This window comes from Lampetra planeri, chromosome 3 (assembly GCF_965212315.1).
Source record: "Lampetra planeri chromosome 3, kcLamPlan1.2.h2, whole genome shotgun sequence".
NCBI classification, from domain to species: domain Eukaryota; kingdom Metazoa; phylum Chordata; class Hyperoartia; order Petromyzontiformes; family Petromyzontidae; genus Lampetra; species Lampetra planeri.
Window position 1 is genome coordinate 28,677,134 of NC_136109.1, and position 11,839 is coordinate 28,688,972.

An 11,839-nucleotide genomic window follows, 5' to 3' on the forward strand; every position below is an offset into this window, starting at 1 on the left:
ACATCATCGCCGTCGTCACCATCGCCGTCGTCTTGATCGACCGATTGACCCACGTGACTTACGGAATATGCAGGGCTTATTGTCATTGCTGTAAATGTTTGTTGTTGTCATTCTGCCCATGTTCATCATTGTGATTATCATCATCATCATCAATGGGCTCTTCGTCAAGTTCAACAGACATTAATCCATCAACACTATTGTCATCATCTCATCGTCATGTGAGATTCTTAACACAGGTCTCAAATGCAGAGCACTCCAGAAACAATGGCGATAATTCTAAGACACACGTCAGATACACCCAATTCAAATGCACACCGTGCGCGATCCGCACACAGTCCCACACCTCTGATTAGCACGGTTGGCTACGTACGGTGCGAAAGTAGTTCGGGCCAGCTCCGCCGCTAATTCATTACAATTAGTGCAACCTCCTGAGCGGGCGACTCGTGCGACGCGCAGGGCTGCTGTACTTTGCGGGCCACGGCTACGAGAACCTGGGCGAGTGCTTCATGGTGCCCGTGGATGCCCCGCGGGAGTACGGCGCGCAGCACTGCCTGCAGGTCGGCACCATCCTCTCCGCCATGCAGGAGCGCCTTACGGGCCTCAACGTCCTGCTGCTCGACATGTGCCGCAAGCGGTGAGGCCTCTCCCCTCCCCGTCGCCCGGCGATGACGGGCTACCGTCAGGCGGTGTGGCCGCGACGATGTAACGACGGTCTGGCCGCCACCTTGGGCGAGCGGGGTGGACGTGTTCGTTTGGCCGTCAGCGCCGGGGCTTGAGTCAGAAACTGTTGATTTTTGTTTTTAACCAGGCGAGAGAAGTCAAGAGACCGGGCAGAATGAGTCTCGTTTATAGAAGAGTGAGTGACCTGGGTCACAAAAATTCCGAAATTAAATAAAGTGCAACAGCAAAGCAAATAAAAAGCGGAGCTAAAACAGTGTCGCGTGATGGATAAATCGATGTCAACTTATAAATCCTATGTCGCGTGAGTCGGCTCGGGTAGATTGTTTGCAGACTGATTCAAGCACAATTACAAAATTGAGCTACAGAAATAGGGTGACCGTCGTGCTGATGTGTAGACAGATTATAGATTCAATCTAGATTTGAAGATTGTAGATTGGTCACCGCACGATTACAAATTTACAAAAACTTTAAACGATGTCCGTTGCGCCCCCTGGTGGCTGCGTGCGGGGTGCGGTGGTTCACCGGCCTCCGAGCACCAAGAGACGTTCAGAGCCACAACAACTCGGACCAACGCCAGCAGTCAGCACATCCAGTCACTGGGCAGCTGTGTCGCCGAGTCACGCGTGCGATCTAAATAGGCGAGCGACAGGCAGTCCCGTGGACTAACTCCCCAAGGCCTTGCGGTACGCGGACCACGAGTTAGAGGATTCGGCCTCGACGCTTGGCCTTATCCTAAAAGGCGCCCGTCCTTGGCCTGCGCCTGGCCTCGTAGCTTTCGGCCGTCAATTGAAGGCTGCCGCGAATTTAATCCAAAACGGCGAGAGGCTTTGAAACATCGTTGCTGTCCGGGCGTGGGATAGCTGAAAGGTGCTCACATTATAGCACTTGTGGGAAAATAACACTTCTAGTTGCTTAGCAACAACAATGACGATGAACCAGCACTCGTGAACTCCCTCCAGTGATTCGCTCACCGGCAGTCGGTCGCCTCCCTATCACTCCTCTATCCCGACCACCATGGCTACTGTTTCCGTGCACTTCACTCGTTGGTTGCTCCTCTACCAATGTTAAGGACTCTTGTGTAGCAGGCGCTGACTGTGTCATCTCATGTTCAAGCACCCACACTGCAGGTCACAACAACGCACTCATTCAGACCACTCACCCACCCACTCCCTCACCCACCTACTCCATCACCCACCCACTTGCTCACCCACCCATTCCCTCACACACCCACTCACCACCCACTCCCATCACCCACCGACTTGCTCACCCACCCATTCCCTCACCCACCCACTCACCCACTCACTCACTCACCACAGTGCGGGTCACCTCAGTTCTCTCCGCTTATTTCCTCACATTGCTCCACTCTGGAATTCCCTGCTCCCATAATCACCGTCTCTTTGCAGACGCTCTTGTTATAATAACTTGGCTCGATTCAAGAAACGCGTTGCACCCTTTATCCGTCGCAACTTTGATAAGAGTGATGTTTGTTTGCTCTGCCGGGTGACGTTTTTAGACCCTTTTCTTGTGGCAGCCGGCGACCTCTGACTAAAAAAAAACCCAAACACAAACCCGTTTGGCGAGGCTAACCGGGCGGTGTGTCTGTCACTGTGCGCAGGAATAAAAACGACACGTCCATTCCCCAGCCAACCAATTTCAAGGTGACGGCAAACATCGTCTACGGCTATGCCACGTGAGTACCGTGCGCTCGTGCGGCACCAGCAAGCGGCCCCCGGTAAATCCACTGCTGGATGAGCCCCCCCCCCACCCACCATTCTCACGCTGTGAAAGTACTCGGGGTTATTTGACCAACACTTCACCTCGCCGGTCAGGGCGTGTTGACAAAAGGAGGGAGAACGGGCTGGGGAGTGGGGGGTGCTGATGTTAGCCGTGGGTGGGAATTGAACTCGGCTCACTGGGTTCATCGTGCAGCGCGCTGGCTTTCATGCAATGGAGGGAGCTGCCCTGGGGGTGTGGTCAGCGCGCTGGACTTGCAACGCTGAGGTCGCCGGTGCTGTTCAATTTCCCGGCACGGCAGTCAAAGCAACGATTTATTAAAATCCCTCCACCGCTGTCTACCAAGCGGTATAAATGGGTTCAGTCGATTGGGAGGTCGTGTGTGGTGGGGTAAAGTGTGGGTACTCTTACCTCTTTCAAGTTGTCTGGCCTCGAGAGCTCCCACCAGTGACAACATTCACACGACCGATGTAATCGGCGAATGGTTTAATTGTTAGATTCGTGCTCAAGTGCCGCTCCCCCCACCCCATCGCCTGTCGTCCACCACAGGTGCGAGGGGGCGGACGCCTACGAGCTCAACTACACGAGGGACAACCAGAGCCACGGCATCTTCGTCAAGTACTTCAAGGAGCGCATGATGGAGCCGCGCAAGGTCACGCACGTCCTGGGGCTCGTCGCCGAGGGTGAGCGCCCGCGGTCGCGCCGCCCCCGCCCCTCCGTCTTCACCGCCGTGCCGATGGCTCCGTCACGTGCGTGTGCCTGCGTCCGCGTGCGCACGTGTTGTGCGTGTTCGTGCCGGCGCCTGCATTCACGTGCGTGTGCGTGCGCGTGCGCGTCGCTGTGCAGACATGGGCAAGTGCGACATGATCCGGGATAAGCAGGCGATGGAGGTGCGGCACAGCATGCGGGAGGCGCGGTGCCTCACCGACCCCATCCTGCCGACCGGACACACGAGCGAGTTCAGCCTGCGTTCGCATCGCTGGGCCCTGGCACACAGTACGACGCATCGTCGTCGTCGTCGTCATCATCAATGTCTTCATCATCATCATTGTCGTAATCACCATCGCCGTTATTATAAGCATCGCTTTTAGCATCACCGTTCTGTCATCATCAACACTCTCAGAGTTGTCATTGTAATGTACAATTTAGTTTTCGTCATCTCTGCTTTCTTTCTATTTTCATCATCTTCATCAATGTTGACATCACCAGAACTATAAAAAAAAAATGCTCAACACGTTTAATACTTAGTTTAATGACAAGGCTAATGCAAACTTGTAAGTAAGTAATTTGTAAATTTAATTTGTAGAAACATTTAATTTGATACCATGAAACGTGCGGGATAAGTTAAAAGGCAACGTATACACAATTAACATTGCTTCCCTAAATTCGTTAGAAAACCCTTATTTATGTCTAGGTACACGTTGTAGGAATGGAACGTGCCCTCTCCAAAATGTTTAGCTACGTGTGCCACTGTGAGCGTGCGCGCTTGCAAGTTCAAATCCTGGTTGTGGGTTTACCCATCCCACCATCGAAGCAGAGTCCATTAAGAAAAGCACCACCTTGTGGGAATGTTTACGGTGGTTGTCCTATTGATAGACCCGCCCCCCTCCCCCTCCATAGGAACGTAGAATTTCCACCAATGGTTCAGGTCTGGAAATGTGGGATGACCATCGCGTCGGTGTAAAACACTGACTTTCTCCCCGTCCATCTCGCCCCGCGTCCAGAGCTGCCCAAGTCACGGGTGCTGAACATGGGCCGCGGCTTCAAGGTGCAGCTCGGGTTCGCCGCCGAGTTCTCCAACGTTCTGATCGTCTACGTGACCGTGCAGGAGATGGAGCACGGCACCGAGTGGGTGGAGGCCTCCGTCAAAGACTTCTCGCAGGTGACCCCCGGCCACTGCCGCTCGCCCGTCACTGGGTCGGGGTCGGGGTGTCGACCGAGGTCGTGGGTGTCCGGGGCAGTGCGGCGACCTGTTTAACGGAAACTTTGCCCCCGTTGTTTCCATTGGTACGCCAAGAGGTCAAACTGGGTCCAACGCACGACCTCTGATCACAAGTCCAGTGTGCCGACCATTACGCAATGGTGACAGGGGCACTCTGTCGCATTATGACGCTACCCAATAAAATAACTTACAATGGCATGGTCTCGTAACTGACACAAGGGAGTGTACGGTGTTTTCCTGCGTTGTTGTATCTTTGTTTAATTATCGATTGGTTAACGATTGGGTGCCGTGGTGGTGAGGTGTTAACTACCTCGCCTGGTATACAAGACGTCGTGGGTTGGAGTTTGCGTGTTCTGTCCGTCTCCTCTAGGTTTTTACTTCCACATGTAGAAACATGCAAAAGCCACTTCGTTGAGCTATCATTTGTGGCCAGGTTGTTTCTGAAAAAGAGCTGTATAGCTCAGTGGGCCTTAACTGGTAAAAAAATATCTTAAATGTTAAACTGAATAGGTGGTGGACTCCATAGGCATTCACAGTGGTGTGGTATAGCTCCCCGATGCATTGTAGGGTATGCAGTCGCGGAGCCAGGATTTTCAGGTAGGGGGGCAACCCCTCCAACAATGAAAAATGATAGAGGAGTTGTTAGTAAGTAAGGACTTGTCCCTTGCTTTTTATTCTACACGTGTGCGGCGATGGCGCAGCCATCGATCGACCGATCGAGGGTCGAATTTGAACAGTGTGTGATCGGCATCGCGCTCGCTGAAGGTGGATGCCTTCAGGGAAGTCGTGTGCTGTATTTGCAACTGCCAACAATTTTGTGAGTCACTTATAACCGCTTTGCCATGACTTATTGCCAATTACGGACTATTTTCCTATCATCTCATAGAGTCTCTGGCACGTAATAATATGCTACACAGTGGCAGTGGGGGTTGCAAAATGCCGATTTATTACTAATAAACCCCAATGATCCGATCGAAATTAGGGATTTCGATCGGATCATTGGGGGGACACGTGCCACCCCACCCCCCCCCACTGGCTCCGCCAGTGAGGGTATGTGTTTCGTTGGCATTGATGTCCAATATTTTGCTCCATGTCAAGGTTCTCAAAATCCCTCCACTCCTGTCCAGCCAACAGTATGAAGAGGGGGGACATCACAGTCAGTCGATTGCAGGTCGCGTGTGGTGGGGAACAGTTTTGGTACTCCCACATGCTCCGAGACATCTGGCCAGCATGGATAAGTAGGGCAAAATACAGAGGGAATATTTTGAGCTCCCTCTCGTGGAGGCCCTTCTGTCAGCAGTAGTGTGAGTGAGCAATTGCAGGGCCGCGCCTTTACCTCCACGATGCTCCTCGGATCAAGGGAGGCGCTCGCTGACGTTTTGTTGCGGGCTGGGCGCCCTGCTTCCGCTGTCTTGGCAGGAGCTGTGCGGGGTGAAGCTGGCCAATCAGGTCAGCCTTCTGGAGAGCGGCTGCTCCCTCCTCTCCTGCTACACCTTCCCTGTGGGCGAATGTCGCTACACGCGCCTTGGCGGCCTCCAGAAGCTCAAGGTAAATGACACGGGCTCACGTGGCCCCTCCCCTGGCGGAGCCGACTCAGACCTTATCCCAATCCTAGCCCTCAACCCCTGATGTTCTAAACTCGGCGATGATCCTGCTCCTCGTTCCCACCAATGCTTCGCTTTTGCTCAAAACTTATTTTCCTGCGAGGGTCGATTCAGCCGGTTATTCCTCTTTATCCCATTAAATTACCTCCTTGTAGGAATATGTTGTGACATGATGGCCATTATGCAAAAATAAAATAAAAATTTTTGTTGACTAATCCGGCTTTTCCCCGCACCGCAGGTTCCGCTGGCCTTCACGGTGTCGGTCCAGTACAAGATGCGAGGGCACGGCATGCGGGAGCTCAGTGAGCGCATCGAGCTTGGCTTCCCGCTCATCTCCTACCTGTACCAACGCGACGCGCTCGACAGGCAGTGCGCCGCCGTGGCCGCCGCAGCGCCGCCCGTCCCCACGGACCCCGCCCGTGTCCAGACCGTCTTCAGTCTGGGCAGCATCCCCGATGGCCGGAGTGGCGATCGGGCTTCGGCGCGCCCCCCTCCCCGGCGACATCCCGCGCCTGCCGTCAACGGCTATGGGCCACCAGCTCGTGCCTCCGCCGACGCCAGCACCGACTCCAGCACTGGCGCCGGCGCAGCCGCTGTGGCTGCTCACCCACACGGCCAGCGCCACTTGCCCTTCCTCGCCGACCAATCGTACGATTTCCTGCATGGGGCCTGGTCAGAGAATGGCTTTGGGATGGATGTACCGGATAGGTTCGTGCAATATGTGACTGGTGGTGGTGGCGGCGTGCCGGAGGAGGATGAAGAGGCGGATGATGACACGCTGAAAGCTATACAGTTGAGTTTGTTACATATGTAAAGTTCAGGGTGGAGCTATGGAGCACCTTGCCTGCCTCATTGTCGCCTTGCTCCACCCGTCAGCTGCAGTATGTATGTTGAACTTTTTTCACACCATACTTAGCCAATCGTGCTAATCTGAGTTGCAGTTGTCCGGGCGAAGGAAGCTCTGTCTCGGACTCTGCATGGAAATTAATGCAACGGTGCGCTGGGTGACCTGAGCGGAGGAGTCGGTGATTAGCTCGTGTTTTAGCGATGAGCCAAAGAGGATGAGGAACTTGGTTCGAATGCCAGGCTCCCACCCAACGTATAACTGGAATCGTGTTTGTAATTGGTGTAATAATGTTACGGTTTGTGTCTGTTTGCCCCCGGTTAAAGCAACGGCGCTGGGAATGCATCGATCGTTGTCGTCTATAGTTTTATGAAGTCTAGCAACGAGCTGAAAAGACACACTATTTAAAGCATAATACGAGATACTAAATTTTTTTCCATGTTGGTATATAAATAACCATTATTTAACGTACTTGGATGTGCATAGAAAAGTATTTTTGTAATTATTGTTCACGACCATGAACAGACTTTTTTTGTCAATGCAATGCTGGGTGAGGGCTTCCCCCATACCACGTGGGTCTTGGAAGTTATTTGACCATACTTCACCACACCGGTCAACACGGGTTGATGAAAGTGGGGAGCAGAGGGAGCTGCACTGCCCTCTGCTGCCCGCAACATGCGTTATGCATCGTTGCTTAGCTTCGGAGATCTGAGCAGATGGGGCGCATTGAAAGCCTGCTTTTGTGATCGGCTTTCTCACTGTTATTATTTAAATAGGTTTAAACATTGGCAGACTTAAGACAGTTGGGCAGGTACTGCAGGGCTGCTAAAAAGAACAAATGTTAATTCTGCATCACACCCTTCTCATGGTGGTGACAGCACTGCATGGTTATCTTTTACAAATGTTTTTTAACCTTCAGATTTTTCGTCACTTGCATTCCTGTTAACTGTAAATTTTATTTCACGCTTGTCTAAACGTCGGATTAATTTATTTTATTTGTTTTGCTGCTTAACCTTCACTTTTGTAATAAAACGGTGCTTCCAAGTGGCGCCTTTGCCGTTGAGGAGATACAATACGATTGTGATAATGATTATGAGGATGACAATGAAATGCTGCATTAACTTATGTTTCAGGTTTTAAGTTTCAAGTTGTTTTTGTTTAACCACGTGAGAACTCAGAAACCCAAGACCAGTCTCATTTGCAAGAGTGGCCTGGGTCACCATCATAACAAAAGCAAAACAAACATTAAAGTACAGCAATGAATCTTCTTGGTTCTTTCGGTAAAGTCACGTAGAAGGGAAATAATAAAATAATAAAAATAAAACATAATAAAATACAATTCTCACGACGTTTCGGCCACAACGCAAGCAACCGTCCGCAGGTGAATAACAGGTCTGTCGGAAAGACAGACCTGTTATTCACCTTTCATTCAGACGCTGTCTTTCCGACAGACCTGTTCTTCACCTGAGGGGACGGCTGCTTGCGTTGTGGCCGAAACGTCGTGAGAATTGTATTTAATGTTTTTATTTTTATTATTTTATTATTTCCCTTCTACGTGACTTTACCGAAAGAACCAAGAAGATGAATCCCTGCAGTCACGAAAGCTTTAAATCGAAATTTACAGCAATGAAGTAAACAAATCAAAACAAAAACACCACTGCATCACAATGCATCATGTGAGTCCATTTGCGGGTCTAATTCGCCAGCGACAGATTGCAGAATGGAGTAGGTAGCATGTGACTAGATGGCATCGTGAGAGGTTTTATGAATATCGCGTGTCTGGCATTAAAATGTATTCTCAGTCGCCGACTCGGACAGGCTTGGTTTAAATTAGTCCCTGGTCCAACTTCACCTCTCTCCGTCTCCTCCATATGCTGCGGAGCGGGTAGCAGCGGGGGGTTGACACAGTCAGCGATGTCTAACCGGGGTACTCGTCGCTTAGCCACATGCGTGCAAGCCGGATCCATCTCGCAAACTGGAAAGAACACAGCCAGTTGTGGCGGAGACAGACGCCTATTATAATCTAGCAAAGTTAATAACTGGTGGATCACTTGGGAATGACCCATTCTCAGTCTCCAGACTTGGCAGAGAGCCGTGACGACTTGTGGGAGAGACCCACCCACCGGCCAATGAGGTGATTGTAAGGGGGGCCAGCACAGCAAGCAGGTATTTGACCATGTTAGATTTTTAACACATTCCTGCGGAGGGAGCTGGTAGGAACGTTGGGTTGCTCAGTCAATGGCCAGGGTCAATAGCGGCGTGGTGTATTCCGCAAATATGCCCGACTGTGAGGGCAGGCACAAGCCGGCGTGAGTAGGTTAAACGTTGAGTTTTATAAGGGCACCACGGGGTGACCAGCCTCTCCCCACCCAGCCCCTCCCCACTCTCCCCACCCAGCCCCACCCCTCCCATTTTTGGATGCACGACGGACTGGTGGAACCAGGTGGTTCCTACCAGTAACATCTCAGCTGTGGCTACTTTGTGTGCGTAGACGGATGCAAAGTGTCTTAAATACTAACTCATCATCATCAGGGCCCTCCTGTAAATGAATTGTGAAGACTCGATGAGCCAAAGTGGTTTATTATCGAATTAAGTGCATTTTCACTACACAGCGTTGTCTGGCTTCCTTGTTTCTATGTTTTTTTTTAAATACTGATCACAGGGACTGTAGTTAATTTAACATTCCACAGTTAAGGCCTGGTTGTGTTGTCTTTTATACTGCGTTTTAAAATAATTAATTTTACTGGGATTTTTTTTAAATAAAGTACATTTTGGGAAATCGTTGTGAGCGTTGTGGTATAGTTTTTTTTTATAAAGGGTGCAACGTTTATAGATATCCTGCTTTTTAATGACCCTCTTACTCTCGTCTCAATGGCTGACTGAACGTTGTGAAAGTAATAGCTTCACATCTCACAGAGGATAGCGTTAAAATATGTAATAAGTTAGTGGGGTATCTACAATCGGATCCCCTTGTACAGAATGTATCCGTATATGTGTAGCATCAATGTTTTTTTTTTATCCGAAGGCACAGGATTTAAAATTAGATGAACACGTGAAAATCTCTGGATGGAATGATTCACCCCCTATGCGCTCAGCGTTTGTAATTGCCATGATTTAGGGTCATTGTGTGATTCAAGTCATTTTTTTTATTTGCGGTGAATAGTAGTGTCCTCTAGTAGCTGCAGGGGTAAAGTGAACCCATAACATACCAATGAATTGAAGAGTATTCATTATTACACCACGTGGTTCTATGCATGTATCGCTAGGTTAAGAATGTATGTGAGGTGACATCTAAATTCAAAAGAAAGCTTGGCTTTAAAGCTCTGATATGCAGCTATAAACGAATGCACCGCGTACATTGCTCGTGCATTCTACATGGGCTCACGCTACCACTGCAATTGCAGCAAAAACTATTCTATTGGTACTGAGCCACATGACTATATCGATGTAGAATCCGTCCATGTGTAGTTTCTTTCCGCTGCATGGGCCCATGGCAGGCCCTGTCCGTCCGTCACCTGAGACTCTTGGCTGACCCTTGTAATGCACATTTATTTTTAAGTCTGTAAAAACTCTGCTGTCTGCATTTGCTGGCAATATCAGGTTGCAAACCCTAACTAGGCTGTGTTTTTATTCATCATTGTTTTCTTACTCAATTTAATGTTGAAGTTAGACTTAGTTCAATGTAGAGGGGGCAGTACACTGTGCGAGGCAGCTGATGATACCTTCACCAAGTTTGGATCTCTTGTGGTGGGACAAATTGTGGGTAGCCTTAACTCTTCCACATTCTCCTCTGCAGGTAAAGACACGTCGCCTGGAGTGGGCTGAGCGTCATGTTAAAGGCTTAAGTTTAAATGAAAAAATATAATGCAGTATTGCCGAATTACACCAATGTTATCACATCCATGAATTCTCAAAGCATACATCTTGCCACATTTGGAATTCAAACTGGCTTTTTACGGGAAAAAACCCATCCCGTATTACAGGCTGAAGATTGCAACAATGGGCCTTCTTTAAAGAGCACAGAAATACCGACATAAGTTGGGATTGTAGAACTTTTACAAAAAATGTAATGGAAGTTCTGAGTGCGCACAGGAAACAGATTTTCCGTGAAGAAATAACGGAGAGGGCAACTCGGTACATAATGTCATAAGGCTGTTTCAGAAGCACATTTTAGAAGCGTCCAAGGGCCAAAATACAGCACAGTAGCTCTACTAAATCACGTCAATGACAACCCAGCATCTTCATTTCGATTTATCTAACGCGTAGGCATTTGCCAAGCGGGATATGGACAGTGGAGCGGTTGTGGGATGGTGGTAGTGGGCATATGGCGATTCAGCAAGCAGCCTCGGTCGCATTTTTTTGTAACTCCCAAAACATTGCGGAACTTTGTTCTGTACCACATTCTCCTGTGTATTCAAGACGGCACAGGGGTTGGCAACAGTTCATTGTGCATGCCAAAGCGGGCGAGTCAGACTGGCCATTCGGTCTGCCCGAAGACTGCGAACTCACAATCGGCAATTAACAGGGAGACTTTACAACGTAGGCGACACATTGCTCGATCAATCACCGCCACTCACTCTTGGGCTAACCTACACAGCAGGGACGTGCGGTCAGTGGAGGCAGAGCCTCACCTGCCATACTCTAATGAAAATAGCTGTTACAAAAAGTTAAAAGAATAATTAAATTAATATTAAAACATTTTCACTGATCTCTGTTAAAAATGTCATTTTTGTACGATTCCAATCATTTTAATAGTCAAAATCGCCAAATTTGCGCAACCCCTCAGTAACTGGATGGAGCGCGGGCAATAAGCGCGTGCCTGCTATCTCAGTATGTCACCAATGTAATGTTTGTAGACCCCTTCATTTCATGTCCTCGCCTTCCATACTCCAGGTAACTTATTTCACGTATGTGTATAAAGATTTTTAGGCTCCCTGGTCTCGTCATGAAACTGCAATGAAAAAGCACCAGGGGAGGCAGCTATCACATCTGCCTCACTGAGGGGGCGTGTTGGATTTCGACATAGGTAATATT

The 11,839-nt window shown here is 49.6% G+C and overlaps 1 protein-coding gene across 2 annotated transcripts in view; it reads left to right on the top strand.

The window, feature by feature from the left end:
- LOC144717211 (mucosa-associated lymphoid tissue lymphoma translocation protein 1-like) overlaps positions 1–9,588 on the top strand; it is a 28,004-nt gene extending 18,416 nt beyond the window's left edge. For both annotated transcript variants that reach the window (XM_078592576.1, XM_078592577.1), the window contains 7 exons: positions 457–634; positions 2,297–2,371; positions 2,965–3,098; positions 3,262–3,411; positions 4,140–4,297; positions 5,777–5,905; positions 6,200–9,588. In XM_078592576.1, coding sequence (XP_078448702.1) covers positions 457–634; positions 2,297–2,371; positions 2,965–3,098; positions 3,262–3,411; positions 4,140–4,297; positions 5,777–5,905; positions 6,200–6,775 — 1,400 coding nt within the window. In that variant the 3' untranslated portion in view covers positions 6,776–9,588. The remainder of the gene's footprint in view (positions 1–456; positions 635–2,296; positions 2,372–2,964; positions 3,099–3,261; positions 3,412–4,139; positions 4,298–5,776; positions 5,906–6,199) is intronic.
- Positions 9,589–11,839: the final 2,251 nt, after the last annotated feature.